Source organism: Paramormyrops kingsleyae, chromosome 6 (genome assembly GCF_048594095.1).
Source record: "Paramormyrops kingsleyae isolate MSU_618 chromosome 6, PKINGS_0.4, whole genome shotgun sequence".
NCBI lineage: Eukaryota > Metazoa > Chordata > Actinopteri > Osteoglossiformes > Mormyridae > Paramormyrops > Paramormyrops kingsleyae.
The window spans coordinates 30,955,523-30,979,682 of NC_132802.1; the positions used below are offsets into that span (position 1 = coordinate 30,955,523).

The following is a 24,160-nucleotide window of genomic DNA, read 5'->3' on the forward strand; positions in this document are numbered from 1 at the left end:
GCTCCAGAGAATACAATCTCTGAACCTCTCAGCAGCTTTCTAGTGAAGACAAATTGCCAGTTTGTTTGGGGGCCTTGCTGAGTGATCTGTATTAATAGCTGGCTGGTGTTCAATATGTTGCATGGGTAAACTCCATTAGCAGGTTAGCTCTGGCAGCGTTCGCCTCACCTCTAGGCTCTAGGTAGGGCTGAGCAATATAAACGACATGCTGACTTACTGTCGATTAAAATTTAAACAATAAGAAAACAAGTAACTTCTAAATCACACATATTGCTTGACATCACATATCAACCTATCATATCACAGAAATGAATGCAATTCCAGCCAATCACATGGTAGTGTTTTAAGAATGGACAACCTATGGCCAGCAAACGCCCAGCAAGGTTGACTGAGTTAGTGGAGCACCCCGCCTGGTAATGTTTAGGTAATATCATGGAGAGACGAGTGCTCCCTCAGAGGAAACGTCAAGTCAGCAGCCACAACATCTCTTTAAAAAGGAGATAAGCAAGGCAAAAACACGTCAGAGGTGTGGCGGTGTGGCAACACATAACAGAGTGGCGCTGTATATTGTAAACTCTGCTGAAAACTCTTGCCAACTAAAACTGGAAATACTACAAACCTATTTCACCACTCAAGGCACTACCATCCAGCAGACCATATAGAATGCAAGCGCTTACAGTCACAGACACCATCAATTACAGTTTCCACTTTTAGGGTTTTCACTTTCAATCTGAAGAAATGCGGTCCTGCATTGGTTCAAAATGAGATGCAGCATTTTATTTCTCACTACGGGACAGATGGCAACTCTGCCAGCATAGGGAAACTGGAGCTGCAAGGCCAACAGAGAGAAAACACATCGGCAAACCATATTCTGAATGTGTTTAAGGGGAACCTGAATGAAATTTTTATGAAAAACAGAACCTTGCAGTAAAGAAATAATGACTTTCATCATATCATGATAATTTTCCATATCAACTGATATGAAAAGAAATTATTGTAATAAAATATTTTGCCATATCGCTCAGCCCTAGGACTAGGGTTGGATGTCAGAAGAAAACCACAGGAATCCCAGCCAGATGGCCACCCACTATGATTAAATCCCCCCCCAGACTCTCCACAAACTCTATATGAAAGATCCACATAGTTTTTCCACAACAATTCATACGGACTCACCGTAACACACATGTTGCCTTCTCTATGCTCATATTGAAGACCATCTCACAGTTATAAAATAGGCAGTGAACTCCTGCATATCCAGAATCTCAAAGACAGCTAAGTTGGATGCAGGGTAGTTGGCACTGGGATGTGTAGGACCACAGGCATTTAAGAAAAATGCATCTCCACACAAACAAATCACACACACCTGCAACCACAGGTGCATGTAAGGGCGAACGGAGTACCATCACTCACAACAACACACACATACTTAAAAGACACTACACAGCAAGCATCAACATTTAGACTCATCTTAGGTCATTTAAACTTTAATGACCAGACACAAATGTTGGAGAGAAATTTGCATATTAACACACACACACACACACCAGTCAGGTTTACTTGCAAAGATACATACAGTTCTGTACAACAACACAGAAGTCATAATGCAGTGAGACAGCTTTACAAACTGCATAAACTGTTGACGGCTTCCAAGGAAACCCCCCGCCCCATCTCCAAGAAATCTGGGGGCTTCTTCCCTTAGCATTACAGAGCTATGGGGTCTAATTAATTCTTCAGTGACACCGAGTGGACTATAATTGCTATTTATTTGGCACTTGCTGCTATCACAAAGGCCACAAAAATTGTCTACATAAGAGAAAACTGTCTTGATCACCCTGGTCTAAGAGGATATCTGAAAAGATTACAATTACTAATGTTAATTGTTTCTGGACAATTCATAATATTGTCAATCCATCTAATGTTAAGCACTCTAGGGAAATAATGTTCATCGTGGTGCTAAATAGAAAAAATGGAAGTTAAAAGTGTAGGCGGTAAGTGTGCTTTATTAGTGAAAAGCCCACAGAATTGTGCTGAGTGCCTTCACCACAGAGACCATGTCAATAGCTGCTGATGACCTAGAAAAGTGCATTAGAAAACAGGACTTGGGACATCAGTAACCAGCAATGCAGCCTCTCAGCCCAGGAGCAAAATCAGTCCCCTAAGGCACTGGTGAGGTTAGACTGTCTAAAAGGTCCCTATCACTGTGACTTCTGGCCAAACAAGACTGTGAGCTAGAAGATTTCCCAGTAGAAATGAGCAGCACTTCAGGACAAATGTTTTACACCTCTGTTGACTCATATATGCCCACCGACCCGGGGCTACAAGGACCCCGTGAGCAGCACACAGACAGAATGTTATGCTCACTCATGCTTCTAACTCCACACTGTATACTGCTTCTCTAAATATTATAAAAACTCTAAATAACATACAGAATACCCTGAGCTCAGAGCCAGAACAATACCCAAAACAAACAACACAACTTTAGGACTAGAGAACATCAGTAGAACCTGAATCAGAATCTGCTCCTTATCAAAAAAACTGAAGAACCTTTGAGGGGGAAAAAAAACCCCTCAAATCTTGCTTTTAACTGTGATCTATGACAGGTTTTATATTTATTGAAAGACCTGGTGTTCCATAAAACAAAAACGCTCAGAACGACACTACATTGCCAAATGTATTGGGACACCCCTCCACATCATTGAATTCAAATGTTCCAATCACTTCCATAGCCACATGTGTATAAAAGCAAGCACCTAGGCATGCAGACTGATTCTACAAACACAGAATGGGTCACTCTCAGGAGCTCAGTGTATTCAAGCGTGGTACCGTGATAGGATGCCACCTGTGCAATAAGTCCATTCATGAAATTTCCTCGCTACTAAATATTCCATGGTCAACCGTTAGTGGTATTTTAACAAAGTGGAATCAATCGGGAACAACTGCAACTCAGCCATAAAGTGATAGGCCACATAAAATCACAGAGCGGGGACAACGCATGCTGAGGGGCACAGTGTGCAGAAGTCACCAACTGTCTGCAGAGTCAATAGCTACAGACCTCCAAACTTCATGTGGCCTTCAGATTAGCTCAAGAAAAGTGCATAGAGAACTTCATGGAATGGGTTTCCATGGCTGAGCAGCTGCATTCAAGCCTTACATCACCAAGTGCAATGCAAAGTGTCAGATGCAGTGGTGTAAAGCACACTGCCACTGGACTCGAGCAGTGGAGACGTGTTCTCTGGAGTGACGAACCACGCTTCTCTATCTGGCAATCCAATGGACGAGTCTGGGTTTGCCGGTTACCAGGAGAACGTTACTTGTCTGACTGCATTGTGCCAAGTGTAAAGTTTGGTGGAGGGGGGATTATGGTGTGGGGTTGTTTTCAGGGGTTGGGCTTGGCCCCTTAGTTCCAGTGAAAGTGAAACTGTGCTACAGCATTCAAAGTATTTTTGGTCAATTTCATGCTCCCAGTTTTGTAGTAACAGTTTGGGGATGGCCCCTTCCTGTTCCACCATGACAGCACCAGTGCACAAATACCCAAAACAAACAACACAACTTTAGGACTAGAGAACATCAGTAGAACCTGAATCAGAATCTGCTCCTTATCAAAAAAACTGAAGAACCTTTGAGGGGGAAAAAAAACCCCTCAAATCTTGCTTTTAACTGTGATCTATGACAGGTTTTATATTTATTGAAAGACCTGGTGTTCCATAAAACAAAAACGCTCAGAACGACACTACATTGCCAAATGTATTGGGACACCCCTCCACATCATTGAATTCAAATGTTCCAATCACTTCCATAGCCACATGTGTATAAAAGCAAGCACCTAGGCATGCAGACTGATTCTACAAACACAGAATGGGTCACTCTCAGGAGCTCAGTGTATTCAAGCGTGGTACCGTGATAGGATGCCACCTGTGCAATAAGTCCATTCATGAAATTTCCTCGCTACTAAATATTCCATGGTCAACCGTTAGTGGTATTTTAACAAAGTGGAATCAATCGGGAACAACTGCAACTCAGCCATAAAGTGATAGGCCACATAAAATCACAGAGCGGGGACAACGCATGCTGAGGGGCACAGTGTGCAGAAGTCACCAACTGTCTGCAGAGTCAATAGCTACAGACCTCCAAACTTCATGTGGCCTTCAGATTAGCTCAAGAAAAGTGCATAGAGAACTTCATGGAATGGGTTTCCATGGCTGAGCAGCTGCATTCAAGCCTTACATCACCAAGTGCAATGCAAAGTGTCAGATGCAGTGGTGTAAAGCACACTGCCACTGGACTCGAGCAGTGGAGACGTGTTCTCTGGAGTGACGAACCACGCTTCTCTATCTGGCAATCCAATGGACGAGTCTGGGTTTGCCGGTTACCAGGAGAACGTTACTTGTCTGACTGCATTGTGCCAAGTGTAAAGTTTGGTGGAGGGGGGATTATGGTGTGGGGTTGTTTTCAGGGGTTGGGCTTGGCCCCTTAGTTCCAGTGAAAGTGAAACTGTGCTACAGCATTCAAAGTATTTTTGGTCAATTTCATGCTCCCAGTTTTGTAGTAACAGTTTGGGGATGGCCCCTTCCTGTTCCACCATGACAGCACCAGTGCACAAAAGTCAATGATGAGCAAGTCTGGTGTGGAGGAACTTGACTGGCCTGCACAGAGCCCTGATATCAACCTGATAAAACACCTTTGGGATGAATTAGAGTGGAGACTGCGAGCCAAGCCTTCTCGTCCAACATCAGTGTCTGACCTCACAGATGCTCTCCTGGAAGAATGGTCAAAAATTCAAACGCACTCCTAAACCTTGTGGACAGCCTTCCCAGAAGAACTGAAGCTGTTATAGCTGTGATGGGTGGGCCAACTCTATATTAAAGCCTATGTATTAAGAATGGGATGTCATTAAATTTCATGTGTGTGTAAAGCCAGGTGTCCCAATACTTTTGGCAATATAGTGTATACATCCACCTACCGTTCATAATGACTTACCAACACTGGGTCACTGTGAGCCTGGGACCTACCACAGGAGACACAGGGTACGTGACTGATGCCTGTCCACTGCAGGGCCCCCACTCAAACCACCAATCCCATAGTGCTAACCAACAAGCCACAATATCAATCCACAGGCACAACTCATTGTAATTCAGGCTCCTCAAATTCACTGAATGTGTTTTTATTGTACTGATAGACGCTCTAAACCTTTAATTACGAGTCGATAATGAGTAGAACAAAGCAGCTTCATTGTGGCTACTTCAGTCAAATGCCTACCACTCACTCCCGGGGAAAAGCAATCTTGATATTTTCAAACTCTTTGCAATTTCACATTAAAAAGCAAAACCTTTTTAGTTACACTACATCATCAAATCACCCAAAGAGGTTTTTTTTAAGGAGTTATTAAGGGTATTAAAGAGGATAATGGATGTTTCATTGAAGTTAGATGTTATATGAGCAGAAGACATCACTAAAAGAAAATGCCAAATTTTTAGGGGGGTTCTGGAGCGGCACGGTCCACAATTCATTCCCAGTGACCCTGTAGAGTACAGGTTCGCATCCTTTTGATGTTCAAGGATCAGTTTACGTTGTACAAAAATTTCACGGATGGTAAAATTTGCTGGGCGTGTGTTGAAAATGTGTACAGAACGCTCTGCCGATACTTCCTGGCACGTAAGTGCCGTAGGCAACTGAGTTAAAAAGGGGAAAATGACAAATAAATGGGCAGAAACAGGTGGCAGGTGGGAGTAAAAGCGAAAGCAGCAAGAGATGTTTGATCGCATCCAATCTTTCCAAGACAGAAATGGATGTGATTGTTGCACCACAGCACTCAATTAAGCGGAGATGTGATGCAGCGGAGCACAGGGTGAAGTCCATTCTGAGGCCTGCGTGAGGCTCGGAAACGCTGGCGCTGCTGCTCGCTGCCGCTGCCAGCTATCGGGGCTCGTGCAAACGGAGCGTAGCTGGGCACCACTAACTAGGCGATGAGGGACAGTGGTGCCAGCTGTGGGACAAATGGAGGAGACGGGAGGAGACTGAAAACTGACCGTAAAGTCAGTGAGGTTTGACGGGACGGCCTGCATTGCTGTGTTTCAGCCGTTGCTCTGCCTGCTCCGTGTTTGTGGAAGATTCTGAGTGCCACTGATTCATAGTAGTGTTTACAAAAAAGTAGCCTGTAAATGGCATTGCTCTGCGTCGGCTGTGCTGCGGCTCACTTGTGCCTTAAGGGGAGACACACTGGGCCACTATACCTGCAGCTTTTCTGATATTAGGATTTTAGTGATTCATGTGAACATCTTACGATCTGGGAAATTGAAGAGTCCCACCCCTCCAGGCCCCAGATAGTATCCAAACAAGAGACATCTTATATGGCTTAGAAAGACAATTGCTAAAAAATGGAAAGCAGTGTATGTACTTTAGGGGGAGTGGTGGCTCTGAGGCTAGGGATCTGTACCAGCAAGGTTGCTGGTTCGAATCCTGTGAATGCCCGAAGTGATTCTATTCCATTAGACCCTTGAGCAAGGCCCTTAACCTGCAATTGCTTCATCCTGAGTATGATGTTAATCTACATCCAGTCCTATAAGCAGGTCCTCCAACTAACTGGGAAATTTGGGGGTTGGTGGCAGGATTGGCACTCCAGCCACTGGAAAAAACTCACACTGTCCCATTTGGGCTAGTGTGGTGCTGAGGTATCACCCACTGCATGGCTGTGCTCAGGTTCTCATCTCTGAGGTGGTCTGTCGTGTGGTGGGTGTGGCAACACACTGTAATCAGTGCATGATCCTCACCTCTTATGTACTTTAACCAAAATCATTTTGATAATTTCATCGTTATAGTGACAAATCAAACTTTTTGGATGTACTATCCAGTGGATAACTATCTTTCCCTGCTATCCTCAAAGGCAAAATTGATATTTTAATATGTATGCAAATGTTGCAATAGAATGCAATACTAAAATAGAACAGCTCAAAGACATGATGCTTGTTCAGTTGCACCATTTTTGAAGATCTCATTAGTCAGACATCACACGCGTGCGCAGCGCGCGTTTCGTTGACATCAAAAAAGACATCACCAGGATTCCCGAAAAAAAGGGAAGCTGCCTCTTTCCCCAGTACCACATTAAGCCGGTTTTCTCAAACCCGGCTTTGGGAGGAACCGCTGTACAAGCTGGCTTCTGACACACAAGGTGTTCCCGAACTATGCTAGACTGCGATGTCGTTGTACCTATCTAGATGCTGCATGTATTCAAAGCTAAAAGCAGCAGGATCTTTATAAATAATACAAAGCGACATCCGTGCCAACAATGACGCTAAAAATATCGGCCCGGTTCGACGGCGCTGCTTTCTGCCCCTCAAACAAACCGGTATAAATTTCCATATGACCTACATCACATTATCACGTCCACAATACTAAGCACTGCCCTCAGTATTGAAATGACTTAGTTGTTCATCAGGCTGTTAATCAGTAAAAATATTTTACTGAATCTCTCAATAAGTCTTTCTTTCCCCTTTATCCTGGCTGAAACGATCATGTGATTGTCGTGTCCTTACCTGATCCCAACTACGACTTAAAAGAAAAAATGTTATCCTCATAAATCTGCCGTTCACAGTAACGATATCTGCCCTGTGGTTTGCCATCCTGTCCTGAAATGTTCCAAGGACCCTATTCTATTAGCCATATCGTCACTGTCCAATGAGAAACATGTATCTCCAAAAATCTATTATTTCTGGAATGTAAAAAACATAAACACAATTTCTCAGAAAGAACTTTGCAAAATGAACCTAAATCAATGTCATTGAATACAAATGTTATCTCGTACAAACATAAATACTAGTTAAATATAGGACTTCATAAAACATCTTTTCATTGGCCAATTACATGTCAAATGCTATCAACAGACAGATGAAAATGGGCATATTTCATATACAGAAAAAGATGACAATTGTTCAAAAGGACATCAATGGTTTTCATTGGATAGTGGGTGCGTGCTGGGCTTCTCCATTCATGGCTTATTTACACATGAAGTCAGAGACCAGAGTATGTGCACTGTGATATTACACCACTATGTCAGTTATGAGTAGTGGCAAAGGTGGAAGCGGACCTGAGCGAAGAGCCCCGCCCCCTCACCGTGACGGTCTTTATACGCCCCCCGCCCTTGGTGCAGGTCCAGCCGGAGCGGTTGAAGAGGAGCCCGCAAACCTCACCCTCGGAGCAGGGAGCCATATCGCACCACTGCCGGCTCTTCACGATGCGGGCTGCGGACAGAGAGAGAGGACATTCAGGGACGGGCAGAGGGCAGCCGGCTTGGGGACCAACAGTGGAGGGACCGTTAATGCAGTACATACTGCATGTATGTATGAGAAAAGTATGCATGCACTCAGACATACAGCAGTCGCCATCAAGCATACTACCTGACCAGGATGTTTACCAATGACATAGCCTGACCCCTGTGGAAGTTAAAAATTATTAAAAACTATCAATGAAAATCATGTATTCCAGCCAACTTATGTAACTGGGTAGTGAGTACTTAGACCTGTACAGAAACGGCTCTCCCTGCGCAATCTTGACAAAAAGTTCTGAGCGAGAACCATTCGACGTGTCTGGTTGCCGCTCCAGCAGCCTTGTGGGATAGCATAGGGTCCGTTTTATACGGGCCGGCGAGTGCCAGCTGCCTTCAGTGCCGCACGCAGCCAGGGGGCCGGGAAACACAGCCGGCGGGGGCTCCTAAGGGCACCACCCCTTTCGCCAGCAATTCGCAAACCTCTGTTCCCACTTCCCTGGGGTCCTGGGGAGGCTGAGGGACTGAAGGATGATGTCGCAGACCAGCAGGGAATTGAGGAGAATGAGAGGTGTGTGTGTGAGTGTGTAGGGGGGGGGGGGGGTTGCGCCAAAATATCTCCCTCTCATCACATGTGTGACATTGCCTCTCTTGTGAGCAAAAGCACTGATACGTTAAAGCTGATCATAGCAGACCGGCTGCTTGAGACAAATCACCTTCCCGTCCCCCTGATTCAGCACTTACGCTGACGGTTCCTCCCTTCCAGCTACACCCTCAAATCTCCGTGAATCGCTATGTACAGAACTTACACACAGACATACATTCGCGCCAGCACACAAAACCCTCATTAAAAATAATGAGGACGAGAGTCTTGATGCTCTCATTCATCTGGGTCACCCAGACAGTCTATGTCAGGAAAAGGTCTATTAGGAGAGACTGGACTGTATAAATTGCAGGCTCAGTCAAAAATACTTGGTTTTTTTTCCCCTTATCGCAATAGTCTTGCATCATCCTAAAGCTGCACTAGTTAGTGAACATATATTATATTGGAATAAAAGATGGGGAGGTGAAAAATATGCATTCCAGCCCTGAAGTGTGACTCTCTGCCCTGCTGTGGCACAGAGCCCCGCCCACCTTCTGCTGCAGGTGGGTGATGTGACGACCGCCCCCCCCCCGCCCGCCTGCCTACCCACCCACGAGTGCCTGCCACAGCTCCCTGTCTCACCCTCACTCAGACACGTCCCCTCAACACTGGAGCTGGCCAGACAACATAGAGGAACCTCGGCTGGGTGATGCAGACCCCAGTGTCTCTCCATCTTCACCATCCCCCACTCCAACTCTATCCCCACAGGTCCGCTGATGGACACTTCCTCAGGAAAGGAGAGCCTCCCTCGCTTGTCTTACATCTCTCCCTAAAAGCTGTCACCATTTTGACGACATTCCCCCGCCCCCCCCCCCCCCCCCTCCCAAGACTGCCCCCTAACACCTGGTCTAGTACCCCCAGGGGACGGCGTGTCTCCCGTTATGTCAGACCTGAATATGCTTCTTAAGCTGCCGCTGTATCGGCCGTCCCCATCTCAAGTTTAACAATCGACGTCATTTTCTCCCACCGTTTCTGGCCTAGAACAATCTCGCAGACAATGGCCCTAATCACTGTACTTATAATTAGCACGATTGTCACTGCTCTCGAATGATATCACTGTCACGACACCACATAATTATCATTAATTATTTCATCACCACAATTGTTATTCTCACAGCCATTTCCTATCTATGCCGTGGCTATTGTCATTACAGCATTAGGGCTTCTCCTATTCTCTGCAGGGCATTCCTGCCTATGCAGCTGCTGGGGGGGGGGGGCTGGCGTTCCTCCCCTTTAAGGGTGTTAAAGCGTAGTATCTGGCCCGCCGGTCCCCGGAGGTTTACCGGCCTTGTGCTACAGCCAGTAATAAGCGTGTGTACAGTTAACCCTCTTTAAGACTGCAGCATCCCTCATCCTACTTAAACAATTTCATGGCCCATTTTTGCCTGGGAGACGCAACACATGCATCAACAGCATTTTGCTAATGTATATTTAATTTTGGAGGCAATAAGGATCCTGTTTTTAGTGAAGGGGGGCCAGCCAGGCAGTATAAAGTGGGAGGTCTTTCCAGCACGGGGGCCCCCAGCCAGGTCCTCAGGTGCGGTGCAGACCCCCCAGGCAGAGAGCACTGCCCCCAGCATCTGTGCCCGGCTCGGGCCCGCGTCACACAGACGCTCAGCCACTTCCCCCTCAGGGCAGGGTCGCCGTCACCGTTCTTTTCTAAGTACGAGGACCATCTGCTAACCTCCTGCCCCCCCTCGGGGGAGCCATGGTAATCATGGCCACGGATCCAACCCCCCCCCCCCGCGAATCGTCACTGCCGATGTCAGGTGTAGACGCACCTCATGACGCTCCATCTTTGAACAGTGTGGCCCCTGTCCCATGCCTGCCCCCCCCCCCCCCCCCATCCCTGTGCCTCTGAGCGACAGGTTCAGCTTTAATGAACTCCCCCTATTAATGGACCATGAAAGCAGCAGGGGAAAGCCAATAATAATCCATTTCCCGCTGCTGTAATTATAGGTCTGTCCTGTTAATTAGCATCGTCTGAGTGCTCCATAGCAGTGCCTGCCCAACGGGGTTAAAACACATAGTAGATCTCCACCACGCCAGGGTCACGACCCTATTTGACAGCCACCACTAAGTCTGGGCAGAATTCATTATATCCTCTGATGCAATTCAAGGCAGGGCTGATCCTCTCTGGTCACATGCCGTTCTCATGCAAACTTGATTACGGCGGTATTGAAAGTGACTCCGGGGTTTGCAGGTACTTGACAGGTAGCGTTGAGATTTACCTGTGAAATTCACACCCCTTTATAGAATGGGTCCGGCGGAAATTGAAAGGCGCTCTCACCGTCGACGCATGCCGGCCGGGCGCGGGTGGTCCCCGCTATCTGGCCCCGCCGGCAGGCGCAGCGCGCCGTCTGGCGAGCGATGGTGCGCCGTGGCTGACTGCTGTCGCGATTCAGCATCACGATCTCACAGGTGCCCACGGCCAGCTGACCTGCGGGGGGAGGAGCATAGCCGGTCAGCAGGGGGGTAAGCAGGAGCTGTAGGAGGACCAGACCGTCTCACTGAGTCCCGTGTGGACTTTCTGGAAAAAAAGAAGGACACCTTTTTACTGGATCCCAGGACGCTACTGCTTAGTGTTACAGAAGAGTGGACATAGGGTCAGAATTCCAGGCTGACCAGCCTCCCTTCTTCCCCCTAAGTGTGCTCCATGCCGTGGACCCACTCATCCAGCATTCACTACAACATCCCCACCACCACTCACTCACCCCCCCACTTGTCCACTGTGACAAAATCCAGGCGGGGGACTTGGCGAAGGCTCATGCCGACCTTCCTGGACACTGCCTCCCTGTCCCACTGCTGCTTCACTCCGCAAAAAAGGTCTTCATGGGAGGAAGTCTAATAAATAGGGTATTAATCCATACATCCATCCATCCATTTTCTATACCCACTTGTCCTATACAGCTTCATGGCGGGTCCAGAGCCTGTCCCGGAAGGCGCAAGACATGGAACTAGAATATTAATAGAATAATAAAAATAAAGTTGTATTACCTGCACTAGGCATACAGTACTATTTTATTTTTATGCTCATAATTTATTTATTATATTGTCATGATTGTCCTTGATTGTTTTGCAGCACCACAAAGTAAATTCCTAGTATGTAAAAGTGCTTGTCGATTCTGACTCTAGCGGTAATTACTATTTTCTGATGTTGCAGTAACTGCAGGGAGAAAAGCGTCATTAAATTTACAGCCAACGGGAATTTGGGGCAGGAGATGTACTTGATAATTGGAGCTCCAGTCCAAATACGGCTCTTCACTAATTAATTAAATGTGTCTGAATAGGGATTCCATCTTTAGCACTTCTGGACACATCCTCACATCTCTTTGCCGGACACACATCCTCACATCTCTTTGCCGGACACACATCCTCACATCTCTTTGCTGGGTACACATCCTCACATCTCTGTACTGGGTACACATCCTCACATCTCTGTACTGGACGTGGAGCAGCACACAGTTCCTGTTTTGCCTCCTCCTCCTCTTTATCTGGCCATCTGTGATGTACCAAGGCCACCCCAGATGCCACAGGGACGGGCATGTGAGAGAGGTAGTGAGAGAGAAGAAGAGAGTGAGAGAGAGCGAGAGATAGTGAAGGAGAGAGAGGGGAAGGGGGAAAGACAAGAGAGAGGTAGGGAGAGAGAAGAAGAGAGAGGGAAGGGGAGAAGGAGAGAGAAAATGAGAGGGGGAGAGAGATAGAAACAGTGGGAGGGGGCGTGAGATAAAGAAAGAGAGAGAGGGGAAGGATGAAAGAGGGAGAAAAAAAGGAGAGAGATAGAATGAGAGAGAGAGGGAAGGAGAGAAATAGAGAGAGAGAAGTAGTGAGAGAGAGAGAGAGGAGAGAGGGAGGAGGAGAGAGAGAGAATGGGGGAGCTCTTTTACACCAAGCTGGCCTGGATCTGGCCCAAACTGAACAGACCAATTTAGCTACTTGGGAGAGACAAGAGCATGCTAACGTCACCTCTCTCTGTGAACACTTTGAAAAAGGACTTACACCCACGTTGTTCGACAAGGGAATTAACCCCAGTGGGGATGCCGTTCAGGGTTCTTTCATTGCACCCACTTCCTCTAGCAGCAAAGACCTGCCCGCTGCCTGGGTGGCTGTGGGTGGCCATGCCATTAGATTTCAGTGGCCTCTCTGTGTCTTAACAGCTCACAGATGAACGGCTTTTATGCGATAAGCCCCGAAAAAATGATCCTGCTGGTTTACAGCGGGCTGTAGGAAGAATAAGTCTTTTTTTTAATGTGCTCCAAGCTATGACAACCATTACATCACGTGGCACATGCTTAATCGATCTGACACAAGTTTTCAACTGCTTTTCCGAACGATAGCACTTGGGTTTGTCTCCCTTTGGAACGAGGAGCATGTGAGCATGAGGACAGATATTGTACCTTAGGGTCGACAGCCACAGGGACAGGGGACATTAACACGGAACTATGCAGAGAGCAGCAACTGTAGAGATATTAGCCTCCACTAAAAAAGGGTATGCACACGTGCGCACACACATACACACACACACACACACACCTGTGTGAGTGCGCAGAATAATGTTGTTATTTCGGCTCTCCAGGTACATCTGCGTTGGTGACATTTGTGGGTGGAATTCCAAAGACCCCATGATGTTCCGCTGTGCGTGTGGGATGTTCCTGTTTGCATAATGAGTGACTGTCACTTTCCCACCAGGGCTACAATATGCTTATATACTCCTAAAAAAATATTAATGCGAGCGTCAGTAAGTACACAGTAAGTTACTGCCTTTCATCAGGCACTGCAGAGCTCTGATCCTGACGCCCTTTCTTGGCTGTCTACCAGGAAGGCTGTGGGAGACTCTGCAATGTGCCGAGTGTGTGTACGCCTGTCCATACAGCTCTGCAGCAGTGTGTGTACGCCTGTCCATACAGCTCTGCAGCAGTGTGTGTACGCCTGTCCATACAGCTCTGCAGCAGTGTGTGTACGCCTGTCCATACAGCTCTGCAGCAGTGTGTGTACGCCTGTCCATACAGCTCTGCAGCAGTGTGTGTAAGTACATGCATGAGCATGAGATTCCCACATACACACAAACACACACGCTCATAGTGATGGTCCCTCCTTGCAACCTCAAGCCAGCCTCCGACCTCTGACAGCTGTCATCACATTCGTCGCCGCGGTTACACTCGCTCAGGCCTGTCTCCACATCTGCTGACACTCCAGCCTCCCCCCCCCCCCACCCCCGCAGCCCGAACAGCACTGGGCCTGAGAACGGGCCAAAACAGATAAAACAGAGCTCGTCAGGCTGAGTCGTCGCCAGCCGGGAGCTGCCACCACTGCACGGCCATAAGCGGCACTTCAAAGGTTTCCCAAAGGTCAGAGTTACAGTGTTTATCCTGGTATCATCCCTGTCGTTTTGTCCAATCAGCATGAAAAGCAGAACTGTAACTCACACCTTTTCCAGTGCAGGCATGCGTGTAGCCAAGCTGAGGCAACACCCCCACCTACACATCCCATAAAATGAAAATGTGTGTATATACTGTAGCAGTGCTTCCCATTCTGGTCCCCAGGGACAGTCCACATTTTTGCTCCCTCCAAGAGCCCAGGTAGGGAGCAAAAATGTGGACTGTCTGGCAGGGAGCAAAAATGACGACTGTCTGGCAGGGAGCAAAAATGATGACTGTCTGGAAGGGAGTAAAAATGATGACTGTCTGGCAGGGAGCAAAAACGATGACTGTCTGGCAGGGAGCTGGGAGGGAGCAAAAATGTGGGCTGTCCGTGAGTCCCCGGGAACTGGATTGGGAAACACTGGTATATTGAAATGTGTAGGTAAATAAAATGCATTTTATTTCCCCCCTGTACTCAAGAAAAGTCCACAGATTGCATGTACAAATAATTAGGCCACTTTCCAGGAAGCGTGCGACCAACTATCCAAAATGTGATTTTAATTAAGAGACGTAACATACTGTAAGCCTCCAGGTCACAGGTACAGATAGCCACCACAGCAGTTGATTAGCCTCTAAATGCACATTATTTCAATTCCAGTTATACTATATGTATAATGAATCTGAAGTGGCTTTTGATTATCTTTATTGAAAAATGATTCGCCTCAGCTCAGTGGGTAGTGTCATTGCCTCACACCTCCAGAGATGGGGGCTAGAATCTCAGCTCAGCTCGATGTGGGTGGAGTTTGCATGTTCTCCGTCTGTTGCGTGGGCTCCCTCCTACAGTCCAAAGACATGCAGTTAGGCCAACTGGGGTCTCGGAATTGCACGTAGTGTATGACGGTTTGTGTGTCAATGTATGCTACCAGTCAAAAGTTTGGACATGCCAAGCTGCATACAGGGATTTGAACTGGCAACCTCCTGAGTACCAACCCCAGAGCTGCCCCCCAACAAACAATTTTAATTTAATCCTTTTTTTAGTCAGTCCATAATTCCATATATGTTGCATATAAATATATATCTAAAATGCATCGGATGGATGTGTCCAAACTTTTGACTGGTCCTTCGTCCTTCGCCCTGTGCACTGCGAAGGACTGGCATCCCGTCCAGGGTGTACCCCAGCCCTGTGCCCTGCGAAGGACTGGCATCCCGTCCAAGGTGTACCCCAGCCCTGTGCCCTGCGAAGGACTGGCATCCCGTCCAAGGTGTACCCCAGCCCTGTGCCCTGCGAAGGACTGGCATCCCGTCCAGGGTGTACCCCAGCCCTGTGCCCTGCGAAGGACTGGCATCCCGTCCAGGGTGTACCCCAGCCCTGTGCCCTGCGAAGGACTGGCATCCCGTCCAGGGTGTACCCCAGCCCTGTGCCCTGCGAAGGACTGGCATCCCGTCCAGGGTGTACCCCAGCCCTGTGCCCTGCGAAGGACTGGCATCCCGTCCAGGGTGTACCCCAGCCCTGTGCCCTGCGAAGGACTGGCATCCCGTCCAGGATGTACCCCAGCCCTGTGCCCTGCGAAGGACTGGCATCCCGTCCAGGGTGTACCCCAGCCCTGTGCACTGCGAAGGACTGGCATCCCGTCCAGGGTGTACCCCAGCCCTGTGCCCTGTGAAGGACTGGCATCCCGTCCAGGGTGTACCCCAGCCCTGTGCCCTGTGCTGCCTAAGCTCCAGGCCCCCTCTGACCCTGACCAGGATAAGCAGCTGGTAGACAGATGAATGACATGCCAGACAAAATCTGAAAAATATGGCAAAACAAGATCATTCAGGTTCCTATTCATGCGTTACCTTTGTGCTGTCAGACTCCAGTGGCTGCTGTGTCACACTGGAGTTAGAGAGTAATAATTATGAGTTGATGAAATCAAGACTTACTTTTTCAAATCCCACCCAGACTTAAATAATACTGCAGCTTGTCTTGGGGGAAAAAAAAGCTTTGTAGTTTCTAAAGCGCCGACCGAGGTAGAAGACAAATGTAAGATGCTTGGCATGCGAGACGGAAAATATCACATTAATAACAGCATTGAAAATAGCAACAAAATAAAATCTGTGCTATAGAAATGGATCCAAATCCAAATTTCAGATCCTGCTGAGGTTACATATTTAATTAATGACCAAAGAAAATTGGCCCATGACAGAGTCTGGGAATCCTCACTGCATTAATGAGTCTTAACAGAGAGATTAACAACCTATTTTACAACGTTTTTTTCCACTGAGCTTATTATTAGTGTGTTTTTTTCCCTATGCAAGTGAATTTCGTGTGTCCCAGTAAAAACACTGGCATGCCAGTGGCGTAACTATATATGACAAGACTCACGAGGTCCGTTGTCCCATTTCCATCGACAATCCCACTCAGACTAAGCCGTGTGCTGAATGCAGGGTGCAATTAACACAACCTTTCTGCAGTACTGCTGGCCTTCCTCAGTGTCTTTTGGTTTCTACGCTCCAGTATAAAATCAAACGACATACTGGCCAATGCTCTGACCGCCATCTAGCATCCTGCTCTGAGTTTCGCAAAAGCCCCTCATGATGGCGACCACTCAATATTCTCCCCCTGAAGCCCTCAACTCCAGCAATTGGGAGTTTCTGACTGTTCTGGAACTGTTTCCTGGCTGCGCCATACCAACGATATTAACAGCCAACAGGCATTAAAGGTATACTTTCAATTAATCAGTTTTATGACTTTCAGAAAAGGCTGCATGTCCCCTTTCTTCATAAATAAGGCAGTTAAGGCTGCAACCGGAGTGAGCCGCATAGGCTAAGTGAGCCCCAGAGCCATAAAGTTCAAAGCTCTGCCTGTTTGCTTCCACACCAGTGGAAGAAACTCCAGAAATTCAGCATCTCTGGGAGTCCGTGAAACTCATAAACGCCCATCTGCTCCACTGGCCCCGCATCCAAGCGGCGTGGAGGTAACACTGATTAGCAGCAAACCGTGAGTCGGCTTGATTCTCCTGATAACGGGTAGCCGGTGAATTCTATTGCGGCACAGGGCAGGAAGCGGCAGGGATCAACGTTCAAGCAGGTGCCTAGTTTTCTGCTGAGCGGGTGGATTGAGTTACCATGGCAAAGCGGCACAGCAAAATAACAGGAGCACCAGAAAAAATTCTCATGGAGCAAGCAAAATCACTTGAAAGGTAGAAAAAATCCACAAATTCTTTTAAAAGAAATAATCATATCTAAAATTACCTTATAATGCAAAGTTTAAACATCTGAAAAAACAGATCTTACAGTGATTCAGCTTATTAAAGGCTTCAGTATCGCTGTGGTAACCGCAAAAACACAGAACTTTAGCTTGCAATACGAAGCCACAGTCCTGAAACAAATAGCAGACTGGAAATAAAACTCATCATCAGAAAGATGTGAAATATGAGCTTTCAAGCAGCCAAATAGATTTCTTTCAATTTCCCCATAAATAGTCCCTCTGCTTTATAGCTTCATTACATTTTGTGACAGGAGTAGCGCTTTAGACCAAATTTATGGCAAAGATCACCATCACAAACAAGGCCCCAAATTCCCTCATGTTGCTCCCTATTAAAGAAGAAAATGCAGTTTTCAATTTCTATCAAATGTGTCCCTCACCTCTGTGACCAAAAAATAGTTTCATATCTTGTTTTACAGTTTCTACAGTCGATATCACTACCAAAGCTCTTCAGAGTCTTCGCCGTTCGAGACTCGTAACCCAATATGCTAAATGCTGAGAAGAGTGAGCTCTACTGTAAACAGCAGCTGACGTCTTTTTAATTTAAACTGCATGAATTAACCTCCAACATGTCCTTCCTGCCGCCGACATAATTCAGTTTTCAGTATTTATTTAGATAGCACTAAAAATATGCTAACACAGCTTACTAGAATGCTAAATACTGACACGCATTTCAAACATGAGAAATATATACTGTATATATACTGTATACACTATGTAATGCATAAAAAAACAGCACATACCTCAACATAATGGAAGGAAAAACATCTATTTATGGAAAAGAAATATTAATACAGATTAATTCAAAATATATACATGCTTAAGGTATATTGTGATATGATATGTAGTGTGTATATTTTCATGTGGTGACACTAATATCAAATCAATATAGCTATCACAGTATTATAGTTCAGGTAACGATAGCTTTTCTCCTTGGAAAGCATTAATAAATACTTTAATCACTGACCTCTGACTATGACAAGGACTATGTGAGTGGGGGTGGGGCAAAGAACTGTAACAGATACAGTGGAAACCCTGGCATTTTCAAATTTATTGTTAAATAAACAGGCGGCGTCAAGAGTGCTGACAGGCCATTCGTCTACCTCCGCTGGGGCCCAATGGCATGCGAGAACAGGCAACTGCACTTTGATTTGCTGTCGCCGCCGTGACGGATGGCGCGGCTTTGTGGGAGAGCTGTCACCGTGCAATTCACAGCCATTGGGTTAAGAGCATTCCCATGTTACTAAGCTGCCGGAGAGGCAGGCAGACACAGACGCAAACAAACACAAACAAACAAACAAACAAACAAACAAACATGCCCGGAAACACAAAGTTCAGATATAACCAATAATGTCACAGTCAGACAGGCAAACAGAATGTAAAAACAACAGGGAATGCCAAAAGTCAGCCTCGGTGAACTACGATCACTAGTTTGAGCACTTTGAGCTATTACATGAACACTTGCTTAAGTATGACAGATCTGCCCAGATAAACACTAATAACATTTGTTTAGAAGAAAAAAAAACTCTTAAAACATAAATCAGCTGCTGTATGTCACCTATAAATAGGCATGTATGCGTTGCAACAATTTCTTCTACAAGAAAATAGTCTAGTCCATAAATCTGTGATCCTTCTTCGCACTATTACCTACAGATCGATAACAGGAAAAAGAAACAGCTTCTAAACTTGTTTGCACGTTACCGAAGCATGAAAAAGGTATTTGATTACTCAGAAGACAAACTAAATGTTTTTAATTTGGCCAAATGTCTCTTTAAAAACATCACAGCAACTAATCTGCTGTGATCCGCATTCACAGCTCGAAGGGGAGATTTCCACCGGAGCAATTTGTACGACCTTTCGGCTGTAATCCTGTCCTCGTTCAGTCGTAACCTGCATGTATATTACATATCATGAATTAAAATCGTCTCTGGCAAGTCCTTATCAGTGCTGAGCCCACAATGGCTGCAGAGGCCAGGGCCTGAGGATATCTGGCGGTTATATCCAATCAAACGGGGGCCTCTGTTGTGGCTCAGGCTCTGATGGAATAATGTTGTTAAATTCTCCTCAATACTGGGAGTATGTGTGTAAATCAGGATAAACACGCACCCCCACCTCATGACACCCCTATTCACCGTGATCCAGCACTGGATATACAGTGCAGCGAAGACAGCAATGCAAGGATGGGTATTTTATTACAGTAAATGTAAATTAAATATTTATAAGAGCATTTAATCATAACTATATATAAACACAAATATTAAAAGAAAAATTGATCAATGTGCATTAATGTGAGGTCTTCTGTAAATCGGGGGGTTTGAATGTAGGGCCACAACACACTCGGGGTCAGCAGAGCAGTTGTAGGGGGTCAGCAAGGATATTTTGCAAATTGATTAAATGTCAATATTAACAGCCGGTTTACATGTGACAAAATACAATCATTGGACTGCAGCTATTTTATTAATCATACATTATTGGCAGGGGGGGCTGTTCTGGTTTGCTTTCGTAAAAGCATTGCATATCATTCACAGCATAAGCCAACAGTGACCGTCCCTCTGTAAGCCTTCACCAGCCATTCAGTACTGATAATTGTTCAATATTCTGGTGAATCCAGCAGGCACCAGGGACTGCACATCGGAATTGTTTTTTTTTTTTTCTTTTCTTTTTTTGCAGTGGATGAAAGTGTCATTAGAGAGGTGGAAGTCATTTGTGTATGGAGAAGGACAGACCATTTCTCCTGATTTAGAGTACTTATGTGACAAGAAATACCAGCACACTGCAAGGCAAAACAGTCTTTATGTGCGAACAATTTCAATGTGCGACTGGTTAATGCGAAGTAGCTGTACTTGCATATAAACAAAAACAGATTTTGTTGCAGGTGCCCCTTGGGCCTGCAAATATACCAGGCAACCACTGCTTCCTAAGAGAAGGGCCAGCGGATGCACATACGCAATTGCTGAAAGACACTTTGCACGGCTTTGAACTTGGAGCTGAGGGACCATGTGACGCTGGCTGGAGGAAACGTCAGAGGTAATCCAGAGAAGGAAAAGGGGGGCGGAGGGGCGCGAGGCGTGGGGGAGGCAGAGGGGCGCGAGGCGTGGGGGATGACTCGGCTGGCTGGCAGCGCCGCCAGGCGAAATCCTCCGTTGCAGCAAAGCGTCTCTCCCCGGCAAAATCAGCACTAATTACCCCGAAGCCGCAGTGCTTCCCTTCCGAGAAACGGCTCATCCGTCAAAAGTGCATTAACAAACCATTAAATGACTGCACATGTCGTGAACAATTTAGCTTTTCTGGAAATCCGAGGAACTTATTTACTCTGGGATTGTATTTAAGAAAAGCATGTAAACAATTTTTCTGAGTCAAGATACCAAATCAGTAAAGTTACTTAAAAACTTTATGTGACGTACGCTTCATATAGCCTACAAGGAACAGCTACATAGTTTTACACTACACACAAACATTAGACAGCAGACATGGCGTTATACGTGTAAATTCGCGTGTAAGATATTGATTTTCAGTCCATATGGCATTACATGAACCCCGTTGTTTGTGTAAGAGGCATCAGATAATTCCCTGGCTAGACTCAGTGAGTTTTTAGATCTGCTCAGATGTAGTTCCAGCCTTCGACAATGTAATGCATTTTTTCTCAATGCACGATGTTATTCTTAAGGGAGGTAGGCTACACTTTTTACGTCCATACCATGTCAAAAGCAAGCATTTGAGATTCGACTCAATATTAACATCCCGTCTTCCCAGCAACGCCCCCCACCCCATGCAGTTTAAATAGAATAAGGACGTAACTACTTGCCTTCTCTAAGGAGGTGAGAATAAATCACCCACAGTAAAAGCAGGCAGCAGAGTGACGCACCACTGCCGGCACAAAACGTTCTCACCCCAGCCTGCATTCTCTTCAGTCCCAAAAGACGATCCACCAGTTCCCTTAGTGTTTACTGAAAGGGGTAAGAGCCCCTTCCGGGTTAAAAAAAAAATCGGCTTATACACAGAATAAACGGTACATCAATAGATACGGAGGCTGTGATACGATCAATCAAAATCAATCCGTAGAGTCTTTTGGTCATATGTTCGGTTCCATTACATTAAAAAATATGTATATATATAAAAACTGATTCAAGAGAAAAGCTGACGCTGATGATGATATAGGAAAATAATGAAGAGTAGTTACTGTTTCCGATCTTCCCTTCTCTCGTGAAAAATGCCAATGGATTCGTTATTCGTGAATATTTGTGCGAATATAAGCGCTGACTCTTATAGCAGAAGCGTTAACCCTTTATCACTTAAAAAACAGCCATCAGTTTTTGTATATATAATTTTTTCTTGGAAAAAAATATGTAATATTTTTATGCAGGTTTGTTTTGTTTTTCGTCTTCAAAAGTAAAAGTTACATTCCAGTTTTGAAGGAGTCTGGAAATAAAGAGATTCCTGGAGTTGCTGGATGGAGATCCTGACCACAGGTAAAAGTGCTGCGGTGGCTGGATGAAATCACTGCGGGCTCCAAGACTGTCAGGCGCGCGGGGGAAGCCTTCCGCTCCCCGAGATCTGCGTTTAGTCCTCGGCGCTTGCTTCCAAGGATAGATCTCCTCCGACGCTCCTGCAATACTTCGCTTCCACTCATTTCACACCATCAGCCTGCCTTCACCTCAGAGACACACAAAGAGAATAAAACGAATAAGTCTCATTGTATCGCCCTTAACGGAATGGTGGCGACAAAAGCACAAAGTTTAAAGATCTTCCGAGGGCTGGTCTCATACTGGTAAAATTTCCTGTTCTTTTACTTTTCGGTAGAATAACAGACTTTAACTTCAAACGGAATGCAACATTCCTTGAATTGCCATATTTTCAAATGGAAAAAAATATTTCTATATTTTCATCATTAACCCTGTCATACGATCGAGTAAACAATCGAAAACACATAAACATTGCTCCTGAAACTGTATACACATCGTCAGCATCTATATTTAAACTGCTAAAATGTATAATCTATTTGAAATACTGAATCTTTGTATTAAAAAGCACGATAAAATAACATTTTAAATGCACGATCGGTTTAATAACATACCACTAGGCGCATCTAAATAGTCAGATCTCGAAAGAAAACGCGTGTAATCTGATCACATTTAAAATCTCAGCCATGAGCACTGACGGGCGCACCTGCAGGACTCAGCACGCCGCTAATTTCCCAGCGCAGGCTGCGCTCCGAGCAGAGAATACGAAGCAACGCAACTCCAGTGCCGTTTAACACTTAACATCCTGCAGCCACAGGGATCTGCACCCAACCATAGTCTTCTCGCTATTCATGCAAACTGGACTACCTATAGCAAAAGGCATATCAATGGAGTTTATCTCACGAATCGCGTAATGGCATTTAAGCAGCACTGCAATAATAACTTCGAGGCCCCGCTTGTTCTCATGGAAATGCAACAGGAGCGTCAAATAGGATAGTTCCTTAAGGACAGACGCATATAATGATTTGCATGTAATTTTCTTTCGTGAAATTCGTACTAGGAGACATTCAAAGCAAGGTCACCAGCAGCAGTAATGAAATGAGCGAATGAATTTGCTAAGTTCTGCATTCAGATCTCTACCATCCGCAAGACGCCCATTTTAAAGAGTTATTCGACTTCTTACAAAGGCTTCAGTGCGCTGTACCTTAAATCAACAATGTTATCATTCTTCTTCATTTTTTAATAGTTTTTTCCTGCTTTCTGTTTATAAGCTTCTTCCCGGAGTATCAATAATCCGGTATATCCCCCAACCTGATAATGTATATTCAGAAGCTTTGTCGTGTGGTGCAGGCTCTCCCTGTCGTGCAATTGCCAAGAAGAGATGTCTGCCCCAATTCTTTGACATTAAGTAGACGGCGGGCACCGTTGTGGCGTAGACTTAAACCATTTACTGTTACCACTCTTTAAAGAAAGGCATCCGATTAAGTGCCAAAATGTCGCTCCCACAAGTCTACTGCATGACAGGAAGGGGGGGCGGGCGATGCGCGGCGCTGCTGCCGCAGTTGAATGTTTATATCCTGCCCGATCACAGCGAGTGATGAGTCGTCCAGTCCCCAAACTCCCCCTCTTTCTTACCGGCCCACTCACTTATCGAAAACGAGCAGGACCGTCATATCCTCCTTATTAAATACATTTGAAAAATGCTCTTCTCGGTCTCTGTCATCGTTTTCAAATGAACGAATTCCCAGTCTGCAAGTGTGAAATGAAAATTATTTGATACAAATGAGTTACGCTATATTTAATGTTTGTTGCACCTGTCAGAAACGAATGCCTTATTGTAATTAAATTTTAAAAAAGCAAAATTCATAACTTAATTTCCCATAAATTATATTAACGTGTTCATTATGTTTAATAATGACTTAAAGTGTGTGTTGTCAGACAGTGCAAACATTCTATAACAAAAGTAAAACAGCCTCTAAAGAAATGTTGGCAACGTCTTACGTTTTTCCAGTCACGCTTCACCCCAACGGCCACTTTTCAGACCGTATATATGATATTTATCTATGAATCCATATATGTGGACCATCCTTTCTCTACGGTACGCCCATTAGGATAAAGTTTCTGGTAAATAAATAAATGTAAATGATCACACATAATGTTATAATCTGAAATTGCGATCTCATTGCCTTCTAC

At 45.6% G+C, this 24,160-nt stretch overlaps 1 protein-coding gene across 10 annotated transcripts in view; it reads right to left on the bottom strand.

Annotated features, from left to right (window-relative positions):
• Positions 1 to 23,640, bottom strand: part of tafa5l (TAFA chemokine like family member 5, like) — a 46,944-nt gene extending 23,304 nt beyond the window's left edge. Inside the window, exons 1-5 of one of the 10 annotated variants that reach the window (XM_072713031.1) lie at positions 23,172 to 23,590; positions 22,674 to 22,834; positions 21,313 to 22,155; positions 11,191 to 11,340; positions 8,107 to 8,234 (exon numbers count right to left, since the gene is read on the bottom strand). In XM_072713031.1, coding sequence (XP_072569132.1) covers positions 8,107 to 8,234; positions 11,191 to 11,340; positions 21,313 to 21,409 — 375 coding nt within the window. In that variant the 5' untranslated portion in view covers positions 21,410 to 22,155; positions 22,674 to 22,834; positions 23,172 to 23,590. The other 9 variants (XM_023826722.2, XM_023826721.2, XM_023826719.2 and 6 more) reach the window with 9 other exon arrangements.
• Positions 23,641 to 24,160: the final 520 nt, after the last annotated feature.